The sequence below is a fragment of the Myotis davidii genome, unplaced genomic scaffold, assembly GCF_000327345.1.
Source record: "Myotis davidii unplaced genomic scaffold, ASM32734v1 scaffold946, whole genome shotgun sequence".
NCBI classification, from domain to species: domain Eukaryota; kingdom Metazoa; phylum Chordata; class Mammalia; order Chiroptera; family Vespertilionidae; genus Myotis; species Myotis davidii.
The window spans coordinates 609,017-627,852 of NW_006297395.1; the positions used below are offsets into that span (position 1 = coordinate 609,017).

The 18,836-nt window shown below is 45.6% G+C and overlaps 1 protein-coding gene across 9 annotated transcripts in view; it reads left to right on the forward strand.

Moving 5' to 3' along the window:
• The window catches only part of ARNTL (aryl hydrocarbon receptor nuclear translocator like), a 72,861-nt gene that overhangs the window by 34,045 nt on the left and 19,980 nt on the right, over positions 1–18,836 (forward strand). For 4 of the 9 annotated variants that reach the window (XM_006773181.2, XM_015570110.1, XM_006773183.2 and 1 more), the window contains 10 exons: positions 1,838–1,962; positions 4,603–4,719; positions 5,666–5,812; positions 6,470–6,490; positions 8,142–8,180; positions 8,709–8,750; positions 10,233–10,390; positions 12,098–12,177; positions 17,213–17,305; positions 18,390–18,507. In XM_006773181.2, coding sequence (XP_006773244.1) covers positions 5,673–5,812; positions 6,470–6,490; positions 8,142–8,180; positions 8,709–8,750; positions 10,233–10,390; positions 12,098–12,177; positions 17,213–17,305; positions 18,390–18,507 — 691 coding nt within the window. In that variant the 5' untranslated portion in view covers positions 1,838–1,962; positions 4,603–4,719; positions 5,666–5,672. Of the gene's footprint in view, positions 1–1,248; positions 1,375–1,837; positions 1,963–4,402; positions 4,526–4,602; positions 4,720–5,665; positions 5,813–6,469; positions 6,491–8,141; positions 8,181–8,708; positions 8,751–10,232; positions 10,391–12,097; positions 12,178–17,212; positions 17,306–18,389; positions 18,508–18,836 lie in introns of all 9 variants that reach the window. The other 5 variants (XM_006773184.2, XM_006773185.2, XM_015570109.1 and 2 more) reach the window with 4 other exon arrangements.

Sequence of the window (18,836 nt, forward strand, 5' to 3'; positions counted from 1 at the left end):
AGGCCACAGGGTGTGTCAGGAAGGGTAGGAACAACATTGGAAAGCCAACAGGAGGTGATGCCTGAGGGCACTGGGAAGGGACGCAGGAGCTCACCAGGTGATGGAGTGGCTAAAGGGAGCCACACCTGCAGGAGACTGTGGGCACAGCTGAGGCTGGGAACTTAAGTATCTCAGTGGCCTCGAGCTTTTGGCGGCCGATGAGGAGAGTTGATGAGGAGAGTTGGGCTGGAGGGCGAGCAAGCCATGGTGGAGGCCTGGCGTTTCCTGCTAGGGAGTTCGAGGTTTTAAATGGAAGGCATGGAGCAGAGCAGAAGCTGCTGAAGTATTTTGAGCAGGGGGTGTCCTGTCTCTGGCCACAGTGAGGACAGGACTGAGAGGAAAGCAGCCTGGTTGGAGGCAACCAGGGGGCGAGAGAAGTGGCTGAACCCATCCAGCGGAGAGCTCACTGGGGGTTGTGGAGTGTGGGAGGGAGGGAAAGGATGCCCAGGGTGGATCTTGGGATACTCATTTGAGGGGTGGGAGGATAGTGTGTGACCTGGTGGGGAATGGGACTTAGATGGAGTCCCATGGTGAGCCTGCCTCCAGCAGCACTTCCTGGGGACTTTGCGTCCATTGCTGCTGCTGTGTCACCTGAGGCTCAGGAACTAGAAGTCCAGAGCTTCGGTCAGGTTGTTTGCACATGGGGTTCTCAGTCAGATGGTGAAGGTTTCTGAGTCAGACTGCAAAAGGGGCATAAATTAAGAGGACAAAACAGTTCTATTCCTGGGTATTCATCTGAAGGCCTCTGTAATGATCAAGACAAAGATAGATAGTCCACAGATGGCAAGAATTAGCCAGTGGAATGCGAAACGCCGGAACTCTTGCTTCAGCGAGGTCAGTAAAGCCCCACCTAAAACCAAAGTTTTGCCATCTCAGGGTAGAATGGGGCAGGAGGCAGAGGGTGGCTGCACCTCTTTCCAGCCACCTCCTCCCAGATGCAGGGAACACAGGGCAGAGAGGAGACCCCTCTGTCCTGCCAGGAGGAGGTGGGCAGGGCAGTGCCCACGTTGTTCACATGAGCAGGTGCCTTTTCCCAGCGGATTTCTCCCTTAGCTTTGTGTGTGCACAGACATGCTTGAGGTTCACGGACATTTTCTTAAACCTTCTGGGAGCAAGCTAAAATGCTTAAAGTATTGGCTCTGCTGGCGTTTTGTGTTGGCTCAGTGTTTTCTCAAGACTTGTTTCCCCTTGTTCCTTGTCTGCGTTTAGGTAACTGACTTCACCTGGGGGTGTTGAGTGACAACGTTAGCAGTGAGGGTGGCCTCTGGCGCCCCTCCACCCCAGCTGCGTGAACTCGCCTCGTTCCTTCACCTCTCTGCCCCAGCCTTCTCCTCAGTAAAATGAAGAAAACAATAGTATCTGCCTCATAGCTTTATCCTTCAGGTTTGAGTGAGTTAATCTATACAATGCAATAAGAACAGGGCTCAATGCAAAGTACTCAATTACTGCTTGAGTGTTATTATTGCTTGGCCCAGTATGAGAAGTGAAAAATATAATTATCTTTCTTAAGGCCATGTCCCCAAACCCGTGTTTAGTAATTTAAAAGCCATTGTTTTTAACAGAAAACATCTGCTAACATATTTCTTATTAAACTAAACAGCCAACACGTGACCCCCTCAGGTGTCTGTAGTTAGTCTAACAGGCCGCTGAAGGCGGGATTGTGCGCAGCCCAGTTACTCCCTGTAACGAGGAGTTCTGAGCTGGCTCCCCCATCTCCCTCACCTAATATGAGATTTTAAAACGTATTTACCCCAGAGTGACCTGTCTGGGTTTTCTTTTCCGGTGGGCCCCGCTGCAGGTTTCTGAGAGAAGTTGACTGCCTGAAAGGAAACCGCAAAACATGAAAATCGCCCTGAGGTGACCAAGTCCAGTGGCTCCTTTCTCCCCCACGGTGGATCGGAGGTTGAAGAACTCTAACTTCAGGTAATAAGTCGTCATATTTCGTACCGTCCCCCTCGCCCACTGGCTTATTGGCAGCTTCCATGGTAGTTCTTCCTTCAGGAAGTGGTGAAACTTCAAATATTCTGCCTCATGCAAAGAGAGGTGGGCTGGAGGTGGCACTTATGCCCAACGCAGCCCGAAGGGCCACCAGGACCCTGACGGCAGGGCTCTGTTCTCATTCCCGACCCACTTCTCTTAATGTCAGTAATAATATAACAGTGATTGAATGATTATAAAGTGCTTCTCAAAGAATAAATCAGAATATCCAGGAAATGAATAAGAATGAGGGAAAGGATTTATTCTACCAGGTAGTAAAATGTATTATCAAACCACAATAATAAATAGTGTAGTACTAGAATGGAAACAACTAGATGAGAGGAACAGATTAAAAAGTCCAGAGATAGGCAATGAGTCAATAAAGATGGCATTTCAAATGACTGGCAACAGGATGTGTAGATTAGTAATTGGTGTTGGGATGGTTATCTATCCATTGAAGGGAAATAAGGTTGGGAATTTCATAGTATACCAGAAATCACTTCCAAGTGGATTGAAGAACTAAATAAAGTAAAATCATAAAAAAATATTGGTAAAGAGAATATTCTTATGATTTGGGGGATAAGAAAAGGCTTTTTAAAAAATGTCATTTTTATTATATAAATACCATAAATAAAGTTGAAAGGCAAAAAGGGGGGTATTTTAAACATCTATGATGAACAAAGAATATATTTCTAATATACAAATAAATTCATTCAACATCCATTTATTGAGTGCTTCCTGTGGTCCAGGTACTAAGGGTGCAAGCAGTAAACCACACAAAATCCCTGCTTTTCTCATGCTTATAGTCTAATGGAGAAGAAATAAAGAAGTTGATTACTGTAGGCCAAATTTTGATAAGGGCTATAGAAAAAAATAAAGCAGGGTAGGGGTGGTTAGGGAGGATTGGCAGGGAGTTGTATTACATGGATATTCAAGAAAGGATCATTGATAAAGTGATATTTGAGTAGAAATGTAAAGATAAAAATGGAGAAGTGGCTGAATTTTGGATTTTTTTTTAACATTGAGCTAATAGGATTTGTGATGGACTAGGTGCAGGTTGTGAAAGAAAGAGGAGTCAGAATGACTTCCAGGTTTGGGGGCTGAGGAACCAGAAGGATTGAAATACCGCCTACTGACATCGGCATGACTGAAAGGCTTGGTTTGGGGAGAGCCAGGGGTTTGGTTGTGGATGTTTTAGTTCGAGGATGTTATTGTACATTCAGAGGGAGATAGTTATACAAGCTTGGAATTCAGAGAGGGGTCTGGGCTGGATATGTTAATTTGGGAGTTGTCCTAGCATAGCTAGTATTTGAAGCAATGAAACTAAACAGATCTCCTAGGGAAGGAGTATAGACAGAGGGGGAGGTGCAAGGACACCATGGGACCCTCATTTAGAGGGGAGGGAGATGAGGCAGAACTAGCTAAAGAGACCAAAACGGAGTGGTCACTGACGTAGAAGGAAAATTATGAGAAAGTGGCATCTCTGAAACCAGGAGACGATGAGGAGGGAGAAGTCAGAACTATCAGATGTCACTGTTGGGTCAAAGAGGGAGCGAATGGAACATGGGCCATTGGACTTAGCAGTGAGGAGGTCACTCATGACAGTGGAGGCTGTCTTATTGGAATGCTGGGGACAAAAGCCTGATTGGAGTTGGTTTATAGAGTAGGAGGAAAGGAATTGGAAACAGGAATGGGGCAGTAACTGGAGGGGAATGAAGTTCAAAGGTTTCTTTTCCTCCAGTACAGAACTGTTGCAATGTGCTTTTATCCTCATGAGAATGACCCAAGAGACGGGAAAGTAGGTGATACAGGGCTGTGGGCAGGGAGAGACTTCTGGGTGAGTGTCCTGAGTCATGAAAGAGGATAAACTTGGCACTCGCTGGGTGTGGGGTCCTAACCAGCAGCGTCTAGGTGGGCTCTTTTCTCAGTGAAGTAGAAAGGAAAGTTATCACCTAGGAATGAGGATCTGAGAGATGTTAGGGGTTTGAGGAGCAAAGAGAAAGTATGACATCCTCAATAGCAGAGTAGGTGAACAAATGGAGTGGAGAATCCAGATCGTGGCAGCACTGGGCCTCTGGGTGAGAGGAGGTGGACTGTAAGCTTTTCTCCCATCATGCCCAGGTGAACATGGTCTGGAGGCCTGTAGATACTGAGAACAACTTATTGGAAAATGGTCCATGAGTAGACAAAGGAAAACAGAGAGATGCCTCTAACATAGGAGCACCATCTGTAGTCATTTAAAAATACAAGTAAGCACAATGAGGTCTGTACTTACCTTCAGATTGACAGGAGCTCTTGTTGAGGATATAAATTACTGGAGTTCTCCGGAGCACAGTGTTTCAGTGTGTACCAAGCGTACAATGTGTGTCCTCTTTTGCTCTGTCAGTCCTACTTTCAGAAATTTATCCTAAGAGATGATAGCTCAAGTGCATGGAAATACAGGATACACACCAAGATGTTCACTCCAGCAGTGCTTGTGAAAGTGAAAAGGTGGCGCAAACCTCACCAGGTGGGCCTGGTTCCTGAATCTGTGAGCCTGATGGTAACAGTGAAAACAGGCGCTCACACGTAGCCATTGCTTTGCAGATGAGGAAGCTCGGGCCCAGAGAGGAGTGAGCCCGTCACATCCTGGGCAGCCCGGCCCTGACTGTGGGCAGCACACGGCCCTCTTCACCCTGGTTTGGAGCTGGAGTTCCTTGTAAGGTACCTGTCAGCCTCTTCCTTTGGGCCAGCTCACTTTGTGCTTTTAAAATACGAATTCTCAAAATGTTTTGGAAATTTTTTTATAGTGTCTTCATTTCATTATGCAAGGTTTTTCTTGCAGGGGATGCTGGGTATGAAAGGAGAGTCAGGGAAGATAGGACAGACTTTGCCTGGGCTGCTGAAAGAGGGACCAAACTGGGCAAAAGTAGGTTTATAGTTGTGAGTACATGAAACAGAGTTTATTCTTGTATTGTTATTTATTAATTATTATTTTTCCTACGAACAACTGTAAACTTACTTTGACTCCCCTCTCCCCCCTCCCGTATAGTCTGGGGAAGTACAGTGGGGCCTTGACTTACGAGTTTAATTCGTTCAAAACTGAGCTCGTTAAGGAGCTCGTTAACTCAAATTACTCTATCAACTCAATGCAAAAAATCGGCAGAGAGACAGCTGGTATCTCAAAAAACTCGTTAGTCCGGACACTTGTAAGTCAGGGCCCCACTGTATATTGTCTACTTTCCTATGACATTTACAAAAATACAAAGATAACAAGTAAATTATCTATTTCATTGATTTGATTTCTTGGTTGGAAGAAAATGAAATTAGGACTCTCACAGAACATCTGGGACACTTGGTCCCCTGCGGGGGGAAGCATGGGCCATAGCTCCCGGAGCCCTGGGCTCTGGTTTAGTTCTTCTAGGCCCTCACCTGGGTCCTCCGGGTTTTTCATCGGGAAAACGCACAGTGAGCTTAAATCACCTGTACTAGCGCTAAAGTAGGCACGCTGCTCTTCCCTTCCTGCCAAGCGCCTGTTCCAGGGGCTGGGTGAGAGGTGTGGGTGCTGCAAACAGGCCCCTGTCGCTGCCCAGCACCACCTGGGCCCTCCAGCATTTAGAAGAGCCCGTGGAAATAAACTTGCCTCTGTGCCTCCTTGTCCCAATTCCAGACTCCCAATGGCGGACCAGAGGATGGACATTTCTTCAACAATCAGTGATTTCATGTCCCCGGGCGCCACAGACCTCCTCTCCAGCTCCCTGGGCACCAGTGGCGTGGATTGCACCCGCAAGAGGAAAGGCAGCTCCACTGACTACCAGTAAGGCCCTCAGACTAGTCCTCTTCTGGCCGAACACAGTGGCAGTTCATGGGCGTGGAGCTTCGGGGGGCTGCTCCTCCTGGAAGAGGGACCCCGTTTGGGGAAAGGGATGGGAGTGGAAGATGCAATCCAGGAGGCCACACAGTTGTTTTCTTGTACTTTGCCCCAGAAGCAAGTGGGGAGGGGTGGGGGGACCTCTAGCGCCAGCACTGCTGAGGCATCAGCCCCTCCCAGACTGTCCATATGGGGGTGGGGGGAAGAGCCTTAAAGCCAAGTTCCTGCCTTGACCCGCCTTTACCTTCCTTTGCTCCTTTGAGCAAGTGACTGAGTCCGTGGGTGTAACCTCAGCAGTTTCAGAGAGAGCTTTGCCTGAGGGCCCCTCCCTGAGGGAGACATCAGTTGGTTAATACAGGGTGTCCCCTAAAAATACACTTGAATAGCTCGATCTTGAAGATGAAATGTATTTTAACAAGCACTGCCTTTATAATTATTCAAAGTGTGTGTATACATTTTTGGGAACACCCTGTATTTGCAGAACAAGCAAGTAATGGTTATCTCCAAAAACAGTGTAGGAACATTGATATTGCCCTTAAACATCATTGAAACGAGTATGTACCTGTTATATTAAATAGTATTTTTGTGTGTGTTTTTTTTTAGACTTGATGACTTTTCTTTTGAGTAAGTAAATTTTCACACTTACAGTCAACTCTTCTATCTCTGCACAAACACTAGGGCATAAGGCGGTATATGGAGAACAGTCAAAGGCACGTTTGTTTTGTTGAGGCCTCTGTGTGCAATCTTACCCAAATGGCCGTTTATAAGGTTTGCTTTTGTTTAATGAGGGAAAATCTCCAAGGAGGAGTCCCCCCTACAGCAGATGTCCTTTCTGCTGAAGTTCACAGGTCAGACTTGGGGAGCACAGTGGAGATGCTATGGTTAATATGTAAGTTATCCCAGATGATTCAGAGCAAATGCCCAGGGATGGGAGTGAAGACCGGAAGGGTTTGCTTTGTGGCAGTAATTCCCCAATAGAGAGACCAGGAGATGTTTTCTATGGACCGTTGACATGTTCTAAGACCTCTGCTATCTATGGTTTCCAACCTTGTCACCATCAGGTCTCCCTCAGGGACCCTAGTTTGCAAGTCTTTTGAAATCATGGAGACTCTGTTAATGGAGCAACCATAATCCCTTTCCCTATCATTTTGTTGTACTAACATCACACCTGCCAGGCAGAGCTCCTCTTCCCTGAGATGGTCACTCTGGCCTCAGTAAGCAGACACAAGCAGACAAAGGGGATGGAAGTTTCCGTTTGCTTATGTGGCTATGTGATTTCCTCTGGACTTGGGACCAGCTAGAGACACTGTCTGCGAGGACATCCGGGGCGCTGCCAGGAACCAAGGCACATGCCCTTGACTGGAATCGAACCTGGGACCCTTCAGTCCGCAGGCTGACACTCTATCCACTGACTCAAACCAGCTAGGGCTGCACTTCCTCCTTCCTATGGGATAAGGAGAAAGAGGAGAGGCCCAGGGGGCAGTCAGTGCCTGCCCGATAAATTTAGGAGCTGAATTAGGCTGTGAGCTGACCCTGGGGACCTTGAACTCCTTTCTCTGAGCATTCTAGTCGATTTTCTACTGAAACACAAGATTCCATGAAACTTGGATTTCTGGAGACTATTGAAGGGAGGCAGGTTCATGTTGGGACCCCAGCACCTCTGCAGCCAAATAGGGTCCCACAGCCTCTGCCCCAGTCCCTCCTCTGTCCCATTCCTTGGGGTTCCCCACATGCTGAGACCAGAACACTGGCAGCAGTGCCTCTGAAAGGCGCCTCGGGGCTCTGCTCAGCGCTTTCTGCTGGTGCTCTGATTCCCCTCCTCACTGCAGTCCCCCACACGATCCAGTCTGTGTGCACAGATAGCGGATGCTTGATATGTTTTGCAAATGAATAAGCTTCATTTATCCAGAATGAGTTATTGTAGGTATTGTAGTTACTTAGATACGCTGATGAACTAACAGTTTCCATAAGTGCAACCTATTCCCAATTTTCCCACAATGTGACAAAATATGTTAACATGAAAACTATTGAAATTATATATAAATTTCATCTGATAATCCGGAAAACCAGTCTGAGTTTTATATAGTCTCAAGTTGTTTTTATTTATATATGTTTATTACGTATCCATAATCAGTACTATGCTATTTGACCTTTCTAATTGTTTGGTTTCTGGATAAATGAGAGCCTTTGGCATTATGGTTAGAAGGTATTGTGTATGTCTTTAATAGTCACATTCTGTTTTGTGTTTTTTTTTGCTTGTTTGTCTGTTTTTCAGGGAAAGCATGGACACAGACAAAGATGACCCCCATGGAAGGTACCGTGAGCCCAGTCATTTAACTTCAGCGTCCTTATAGTCATTTCCTTGCATAATCGCAAATTCTATTAGTTGGTGCAGGTTCCACCATGTCCTGGATGGGGGATAAACAAGGATGCTGTGAGCCTGTGGGCTCAAGATTGTCTTCCCCCAGCCCCCAGTTTGGCTGACAATCAACATTGTGTGTTGTGGAGATGACAGGGATTAAACAGAGAAATTAATTGAAAAGGGAAGAAGACATTGGTTTGCCGAAACCGGTTTGGCTCAGTGGATAGAGCGTCGGCCTGCGGACTGAAAGGTCCCGGGTTCGATTCCGGTCAAGGGCATGTACCTGGGTTGCGCGCACTTCCCCAGTGGGGGATGTGCGGGAGGCAGCTGGTCGATGTTTCTCTCTCATTGATGTTTCTAACTCTCTATTTCTATCTCTCTCCTTTCCTCTCTGTGGAAAATCAATAAAATATATTTAAAAAAAAAAGAAAAGGGAAGAAGACATTGGTTTGTGTTTTCATCTTTTGCTTTTTTTTCCAGGTTAGAATTCACAGAGCACCAAGGAAGGATAAAAAATGCCAGGTAAGAAGGGGCCTCATTCTGTCTCACTGCTGGTGTCCTGGGGGCCGCCGAGGAGGCTCTGTGCATCTGGTCCCCGTCTAGCGGTTCCTTCGACACCGTCATGTTCGTGGCCTCCTGCTCTCCCTCTCTGCAGGCTGTGCTGGCCTTCACTCTTGCCTGTCTAAGCATGGGTAACCCGCAGGACTTTGGAGGGAGCAGAAAATAAATCAAGGCTAAGGTTTCCCTCTAGTCTTTGGCAGGTTACTCCTTCCTGCCTGCAGGGCCCCGGAGGAGACCGGGCACAGTGATGCAGCTCCTGGGCTGCCCCTCGCCTCTGAAAGACGCCCTTGTTGCCCTGAAAATTGCTCCTGAAGGCAGGACAGGGGATGCCCTGCTCCCTGGAATAGGTGCTCTAACATAGTGCCTCCTGCCTCCAACCACACTTGCTTATCCCTGTCCATGTGGTCCTCAACCCTCCTGCTCTGAGGCCGTCATGACAGAACTGAGGGATGCAGAATTTGACTAACCCGAGATTTCTCACTTTTCTCTGGCAGACCCGCCTTGGCAGGAGCTCTCATGGTTCTGTTGCTATGGCAGCAGCAGGGAATGACATTTTTTCTTTTTAAAAAAATTTTATTTTTAATTTTCATTGGTTTTAGAGGGAGGAAGGGAGAGAGAGAAACATTACTTTGTTGTCCCACTTATTTATGCATTCGTTGGTTGATTCTTGTATATGCCCTGACCAGGGATCAAACCTGCAACCTTGGTGTATCAAGACAGTGCTCTAACCAACTGAGCTACCTGGCTAGGGCAGCAGGGAGCTACATTTCCACCGTGGATGCGCCTCTTTAGGGGGCTGTCACAAATGGCAGCTGCAAACCAGTCAGGGAGTGTGCAGGGGCAGCAGCTCCTGCGAGGGAGGAGTGTGATGTTCTCTGGAGGAAGTTCTGGGGACAGATGTAGCATCTGCTGTATCTATGTGGGGCCATATTTGATCCAAGGGTGGCAGCATTAATTACCTGGCAACTCACCCAGCGAATCTGGCGAGCCACACAGCAGGCTCCTTCCAACCCTCAGAGACGGCTCACCTGGCACCACGGGACCCTTGCTGATATGATGACGGTTCTGGATGTTTTGCTCTTTAAAAACTCGACCACCCTCCTTTTTTCGTCTGCCTCCATCTTCAAATCCAAATTTATAGAGGCTGAGAGGAAAAGAAATGAGAAACTAACAATACAGTTTAGTCTGAAAAGACAGTTTTTAAAAAATATTTCTTAATTCTAAGGAAGGATGAGATAAGCATTTAAAAAAACTAAACCTGACCTGGCAGAGAGGCCACGTTTTTAGTGACTTTAATAAAAAAAAGTCCAGTTTGAAGTAGTCTGCAAATTCTGAATTTGCCTTGCCAGATGATTATTGAAAACAGTTATATCTTATTTTTTGTCTTTGTTTCCTTAATGCTGGGTTACGTTTAAAGAATTCGTTATTCATGTTATTGTTCAGGGAAGCTCACAGTCAAATTGAAAAGAGGCGTCGGGATAAAATGAACAGCTTTATTGACGAATTGGCTTCCTTGGTACCCACATGCAATGCGATGTCCAGGAAATTAGATAAACTTACTGTGCTAAGGATGGCTGTTCAGCACATGAAAACACTACGAGGTGAGACCTCAGGTTTTATTGTCCTTTACGCCCTTGTCCACAAATGTACCATCCTTGCCTAGAATGTTCCTACGTCCCTACGGCAAATGTTTATGACTTGCAAATGTCTCGCCTTGAGTAATATGCCTGTAATTTTCAGCAGTAGACACGATGCCCAATGAAGTATCAAGATGCAGTTCCATAGCCTTTTATCCCAGAGGGTAGAGGCTGTGAGCATGTCTGTGTGTGTGGTCAGACTATGCACATATCAGAGAGGGCACCACTGATGCCCCATATGTGTGCATGTAGTCAGACCCCATGCATACATGACAAGCATCAGAAATCTAAGTGACCCAGAAAAGTCAGTCTCATGTTTAAGAGGAAAATACATCATGGTTCCTTTGAAGAGTTACTGGTTCATTATTCTTGCTGCGTTTTTTTTGTTTTTTTTTTGTTTTTATTGCTAGAAATGAACACTGACATAGTCATCTTCCTGGAATTTTCCCAAACTAGCCAGACCCTTAATGGGAGAGGCAGTATTTTCCTTCTTCTCTGAGTGTGGTGAGGTTGAGAAAACGAGGCAGAACTGTGGAAGTGACTTATCCAAACCACAGGAGAAATCTGAAACATTATCAGCCTTTTAGTGAATGCTGTTCTTGGAATTTTCCATAGCTAGTCTTGGGCTATTTGAGGCAATTGGAAAGTGGGCGCTCAGTCAGATCTCTAAGCCGTGTGGCAAAAGAACTACATCTTTTTATTTCTACAAAGCCACCAAAAATAAGACGTAGCCGGTTTTGTCTGACTTTTGTTTGTTATTCAAAAATATAATTGTATCCTGTGCTTGGAGAATGGCATTTAAAAATTTATACTAGCTGAGATGGTAGAGACTAAACTACTATCAGTCAGTTTCTATTTAAGTAGAAGAGTGCAAACTCTAGTTATCACAGAAGCGGGTGTGAATCAATAATTCGTGCTTGCTGGTTGACATGGAGGTCAGACACGCCCTGTTTACCTCCTTCCCCTTGGTACTTTGTTTTGTTATGGACCTGTTTCATTTTATTTCTTCACTCTTCCACTCATCATTCTGCAGATTCCAAGTCATTTACTGCTGGCATTTTTCTCTGTTAAGTTATTGTTCTTCTGAAAGATGCCCAACTGACAGCCTTTTAAACACAAGTCTTACTCCATTTTAGTCCTGGGACCTAGAGTTGCATTTACTGAAGTGATGCATTTCTTTGGGTTGCCAAGCTCATTTAGCTCACCTGCAGTGAAGGGGAGCTCACACTAAATGCCCTCTATAATATATTTACTCGCCTGGCAGACCGGATGACTTCCCACGCGTGTAGAGTGGTGATTTGAGGGACTGCTAGACAGCCCATTGAATACACATCTCGGGAGGAGGGAACCGTCCCAGGGGCGTCAGCCAGTTCGCTTCTAGAGCTGCCTTCTCTCTTAGAAGCAGATGTGTAACTTCCTTCTGTTATCTCTTGGTTTCCCCGTGGTGACAAAAGCACGCTCGTTTAGTCTCCTGTGGGCAACAGTGTTCTCTTTTCAGCGGAATTCTCTTTGGTATTACAGGGTTCTGTTCAAAATCAGGTCTTGCCTTATCTCAGTTAAGGAAAAAGACGGTCAAATTTAAATCCCTGGTGGTAGGTTAGAGGCAGTGAAATAAAATGAGACATTATCTGATATAAAATGTGCCAACTCTTTCTCTCTTTCCCCACTAAGGTGCCACCAATCCATACACGGAAGCAAACTACAAACCAACTTTTCTGTCAGATGATGAATTGAAACACCTCATCCTCAGGGTATGTTTTACACGCACTTATTTTTACAGATTTCAGGGTTAAGTCCCAGCATGTGGGAATTTGATGTCTGAACCCTGAACTGTTCCTAGGCCACTTCCTCTTTATCTTCTTGCTTGGACAGGCGTCACATTCCTTCTGAGACCTCCCTCCTCCCTTCTGCCCTTGCTTAGCAAAAATGGAAGGTCTGTGCTACTGTGGTTTTAAATCAGAAGAGGCAGGACTTTGTTAAAAATAGGCGGTAGCTAAGAACCACATTCCTGCGTGAAGATTTTAGAAAGGGACTGACACTGAACTATTGAGAATTTCTCTGATTCTCACTTAACCACTAGCACAAAAGCATCCACCGAAATCTTTACACCAGAATCCCTTCCAAATAGCAAAACTTCAAAAGACTCCATGATCCAGCGAGGAAAGTAAGTGGAGGAGGTGATGCTGCGCCTGCTTGACGGGAGCTCCTCGTTCATCTCCTCGGTCTCTGCAAGAGGCATTTGAGGCGGCACCATGGGAACGCGCCTTCCGCAGAATTGGGCCTGTGCGGCTCCAAGGTGTCTTCCCGGCAGAGCAAGAGTCAATGGAAGGGAAAGAAATGGAATTCAGAAACATGTCCTCTTCCTAATTGTAACAAGCAAAATAGGAAAACATAACTAAGAGGAAAGATATCTGCCCCCGCCACGCACAGCCAGGGCTAACCTCACTGGCTGAGGTCCCTATGGAATCGAGGCCCCCTTCTCTGAGCAGATGTTTGCAAAGCCCAGGATGGAGGTAGTCCAGGTGGCTGGTTGTGTCGTCGGTACCCGTGTTCGGCTCAGCCTGGCTCCTCCCTGCTTACTCCAGTTTCTCTCTCCATCCCTTCATGACGTACTGCATTGGAAAGCTTTCAACTGCGAGGAACAGAAGGCCTGATGAGCAAATGGGTGTTTTGTTTTTTTTTAATTTTCATTTTTACTTTATTTTTTAATTTAAAATGTTTTCAATTACAGTTAACATGAAATATTATTTTATATTAGCTTCAGGTGTACAGCACAGGGGTTGGCCAATCATATACTTTAGAAAGTGTTCCCCGATATTTCCGGTACCCACCTAGCACCATACCATTGGAAGTTAGAAAATAGTCATGGGATGTAAAATATAGCATAGGAAATATGGTCAATAATATTGTAACTAACAGCATTTTGCCTCTCAAGTTTAGCTGGTTCTAGGTAGGCTGTGGTGGGGGTGGAGAGGGCTCCAGTGAGGTCAGCAGGGACCAGGCTCCGTCTCCCACACACCTTTGCTGGACTAGCAGGGCAGCTGTTTCCTCGGGGTAGCAAGCTGGCTGTGCCAGGTCTCAGTAGTCAGACCAGCCAGAAAAGAAGGGCAGGGGAGGCTGCAGGCCAGTGGTCCTTTTTATCAGGAAAGGAAGCCCAGGAGTGGACTTCAACTTGCCGAGAAGGTTCTCCTGGTCACTCCTAGCAGCAGGGCAGGTGGCAGAGCCCAGGCTAAGATTTTCCAGCCTCCACAGTGGAGGGGGCAAGAGGGCAGCAATTCCCCCCACCCCAGCAGCATTTGACACACACACTTTCCAGAACCTGTTTGCTAGCTTTCTCATCCAGAAGCGACCCTCATAGCCCAAAACAGAACTTCAGCTGTGGCCAGTGGGACTGGGGCTGCATGGCCTGGTTGGTACCTCCCTTGCCATGGAAGCTGTCTTAGTGCCACCTTTGGGTGCAGCTGTAGTACTGCCCCTCCCCGACTCTCCTGCACATGAATTGTTGTTAGGCCAGGTCTTTTTCATCTTGTATAGGTGCAGTTCACTTTTTGGAACTTCTTTTTATCTCTGTCGAAATATACTTATTAGATGGTCCCGCCTTCTAGCTCATGATGAACAATCCTTTGAGGTTTCATGTGGCGTGTAGATCTGGTAGGCATGCCTTCTGTGTCTTTCATTTTCATTCATTCACTAATTCAAACATTTTTGAGGACTGACTCTGTCTGCGTGGCACTATTCTAGGCATATCCACTCACAGGTAAACATGTTAGGGTGGGGCCATGGCTTCCCTCACATTCGTGTCGATTTGTGGATCACCTCTCTCAGGACACAGTTACTCAGACCCAACTCTGCCCTCACCTCCATTTCTTTCCAACAGATGTCCTTGTTCTCAGATAGAAACTTTTTTTTTGCTGAAGTTCCAGATAGAAACTGTCTGCTGCATCTCCAGAGAAACCATCAGGGCTTCCTGGGCATGTGACCTAGGCAGTCACCCAGGCCCAGGCTTGGCTTTTGTGCTCTGCTATTGCCATTTTGAACATCATAATTTTTTTTAATCTTTATTATTGAAAGTATTACATAAGTCCCCTTTTTCCCCCCGCAATGACCCCTTCTAACCCGCCCCACCCTCCATCTCAGGCTTTCACCACACTATTGTCTGTGTCCATGGGGTATGCATAGAATTTCTTTGGTTGATCTCTTCCCACCCATTCACCCACCCCCACCTTCCCTCTGAGATTCGGCATGAACATCATAATTTTTGTACCTGCGTTTTCATTTTGTACAGAGCCTTACAAATTATGTGGCTGGTCTTGATTGCCATATTGGTGATATGACATTTTAAGGAAAAAATGATTGTATATAGAATACGTTATATATAAAATAAGCTCCTTTTATAGTGACAAATGCTTAGTAATTTTCTTGTTGCTGCTTTTCTAAATAACTTCTTGTCAGATGTCCAAACTTATCAGGGTATGAAACAAGGATTTTAATGCTATTCAAGCTAAATACTTCATCTTGGACTTGCCTTTCTGCTCTTCCGTTTCATACAGTAGCAGTGATGATCTGTCTTCTCTACCCCCAACAAAACTTTCCTTTCTTCTCCGGCGCATTTCAGCGGCTGTGAAGTCCTGTCTAAACTCTTGCCAATTCCAGGTACCCCATCCCCAGGAATTTGCTTCAACAGAAGCAAGGACCATTCAGACTGTTTTGAACAGTTTGGCAGCAGGAACTGGACTTCTGCTTCTCCTTACAAAGCTGCCTGCCTGCCTGCCTCACTAAGTGCTTTCCAGGTACCGTTAATGAACGGTGTCAGGCAGCAGTCGGTCTGGGCTGTTTATAATATCTAGATACCCTTCTTCCCCATGGTTTGAAAAGTAGGCAGACCCTCCCAGGGCTCTGGATTACCTGCTAACACCATCCTCCAGGAATGAGCCAGCCTTTTTCCTGAGTCCCCATAGTGCTCAGGTGTCCTCACCCCTCTGCTCCTGAGTCCCCTCCCCCCACACCTTCCCCTAATGGTGTCATCTGCCCAGTGAAGCAGGGTCAGATGCATTGAGCCATCCTCACACTGACTAGTCACTGGCCTTTGGAGACCCAGGTGTCACGATGCCACAGTCACCTTCTTCATAGGCACCTTGGGTGCCTCATCACTTCGTCAATGCAAAGCCTCAAACTACTTACCCGGTTGAAAATGATTGTGTGCGAGGCACATGAGGAAGTTATTAATACCTTATTTATTTATTTTTTTACTGAATGAGGCTTCCAGCAGATGGTGCTTGCAAAGTTGCTTCCCCTTCACCGTCATTCCTTGCCCCTGGACCCACTCAGAAGCCTATCTTAGGAAAGGGTCATCCTGGCTTCCTCCCAGCTGGGTGGCCCACTGGCTTCTCTCACAGCCATTGCAGTTGTTCCCCTTCTCATTCACTCCTTTCACCCCAGCACAAGTGCACGTGCCATTCTTTAACCTCAGGCGCATGAATTCATTTCCTAGTTCCTTGAATTAAGCTGTATCCCAAAGGTCCTTTTGTGGAAAAGAGAATGGAGTTTCTCTATATTTTTCCCAAGAACAGACTGAGAGCTAGTGAACGAAGCAAGATTGACCCACCATGTATTAGAACTGCAGGGGGGTGAGTAAAGAGCAAGTCCCCGAGAGATTGGGATAGATTCCTGGGCAGTAGAGAGACTCCAGCAGGAGATGAGCGGTTTGTCCATCTGAAAGGGGGGCTAGGAATCGTGCTCACATATGCAATAGTCTAAGCTCTCAGATGCTGCAGCTTTGGTAGTTACTTGCTTCAGTCTCTCTAATAAGTACTGCCCTGTCTCTACACCTGTCCTTCCTGGCACTGTAGATTTTTACTTGTATGTAAAGCAACGGAGTAAGAAGCATTTAAGGGGAAAATTTTGCTTTTTTTATCTTACTTAGGAACAAACAGCCTAGCCATGGGTCAAAGGATAATATTTGAGCCCTAACCGGTTTGGCTCAGTGAATAGAGTGTCAGCCTGCGGACTCAAGGGTCCCAGGTTTGATTCCGGTCAAGGGCATGTACCTTGGTTGCGGGCACATCCCCAGTAGGGAGTGTACAGGAGGCAGCTGATCGATGTTTCTCTCTCATCGATGTTTCTAACTCTCTATCCCTCTCCCTTCCTTTCTGTAAAAAACCAATAAAGTATATTAAAATAAAAATTAAAATATAGGATAATATTTGAGAGCATTAGCTTTCAATCCTGCATACATTAGAGTCATTTGGGGGCAGAAGTGGGGATTAAAACAGTACCAATGATGCAGCCCTACTCCAAATGTCAGCATAAAACCAGACAGAAACCACTGTCCCAGTGCTCCCCCAAAAAGGAGCCATTTAAGTCGCGGACAGATGTAGCCGAGATCGGAGAAAGGGATTCCGAACTTAGAGATCCTTCCAATCTCAGACTCTGTGATTCTGTGTAGAATTGTTTTAATTAGAGCTATAACATATGACGTCTCTGGACCATAATGCAATCAAAGGAACATTGTTACGCTGAATTCTGCTGTGAAACAGAATTTAATAATTGGACTTTCCCCTGTAATCACTAGATGACATAGATGATATAGATCTGCCTTGGAGAGAATCTTGTTTTTTTATCAGACATTTGCTTTAATCATCCTTTGCTCAGCATACCTGTGAAATCGTCCATGAGGGCAGTCCAGTGCTTTGGTTACTTAGAACACTAATCTTTAATTGCTATCAAAGTGATTACAGTCATGTTTCTTGAAGTGTGATAAATTGATTATCCATTTCTCCTGATTAGGCAGCAGATGGATTTTTGTTTGTCGTAGGATGTGACCGAGGGAAGATACTCTTTGTCTCAGAGTCTGTCTTCAAGATCCTCAACTACAGCCAGGTATTGCTCGTGCCCCTGTTGATGGTGGGCAGCCGCCCAGCAGCCAAAAAGGTCTCCCCACTTTGCAGAATAATTATAGCATACAAGTCACATGTGAAATGCTTATTTTGTCCTCCCACCAAGCCTTCTTCCAGAAAATTCTTTGTTACCAGAGAAATTAATTTAAACTTAAAAAAATCGTTTAACAAATGTATGATCCATGTTTCACCATTTGAAAGGTTTGACTCTGATCTCAGCAGCAGCTTTCTAACTTTCTTATTGCTGCAAAAGAAATACCCCACAGCTGCGGGGCAGAGGTGGAGGAAGAGGGGCAGGCAGATCATACAGTAGCAGAGAACAGGGAAATGGAACCCACCCGTACTGTGCTTTCAGTGACTTGCCACTTACTAGCTCTGTTGAACCTCAGCTTCCTCTAAAATCTGGTTGTAATGATCCATACCCTCTGGGAATGTTTGTAGGATCAAATAATAACATTTATGGAAGATTCTAGGGCTTAGCTATTCACCTATTGTGGCCCTAGAGGTTTTATTCACTCACTCATTCATTCATTCTGTCACTCTTGGCATGCTGGTGTTTGCATGAACACTGGATTGGGCAGAATCAGAGTCAAAATAACACTTGTATGAATTAGAATTAAAGTAAATTTCATGTTTTCCAAATATTTTACTCGTTTTAGTCTTACAAGAAAGTTATCTCTGCTAACAGAATAGGTTATGGAAGCATTCGGTGTGACCCAACTTGCTTAGGAACAGAGAGACTTAAAGGAGCAAGAGGCAGAGCCCATGCCTACAGTCCTCCCCCAGGGATCTCAGAAGGGACTTTGTGGGCATCAGAAATAAAAAAGAATGCACAGATTCTTGTCTCAAGGAACATGAACTATTTATGTAATTGAGTCCTCTCCCCACCTTTGTTATCAGAACCAACCTCCCAATGTCCATATCTAGACAAAGTGCACATGTGTGCAAGTTCTCATATGAAATGTTTGAAATTGTCATTCTTAAAACACAACATAAAGGGAAAGCACTTAGATAATTTATACTCTACATGCTGTTGACTTGTCATTTTTGATACTTTATGCGCACAGAATGATCTGATTGGCCAGAGTTTGTTTGACTACCTGCATCCTAAAGACATTGCCAAGGTCAAGGAGCAGCTCTCCTCCTCTGACACGGCCCCCCGGGAGCGCCTCATCGATGCGAAAAGTGAGTACAGAGAAGGCTGCTGCCTCCTCAGCGCCGAGCAACTGCACACCCAGGGACCGCAGAACGCACTCAGTTAAGAGTGTGGATCCCTTCTCTTCCCTCCTATCTTTGGCAAAATGGAATTATGTACATTCTTTTGTGTTTGTTTTGTTTACATAAAGAAGAAAACACTCAATGTCCAAATTCATTGAGAGGAAAAACAACTACTTCGATTTTATTATTTTTTATTTTTAGTCTTTTTTTAAATATATATATATATATTTTATTGTTGCCAAAACCGGTTTGGCTCAGTGGATAGAGCGTCAGCCTGCGGACTGAAAGGTCCCAGG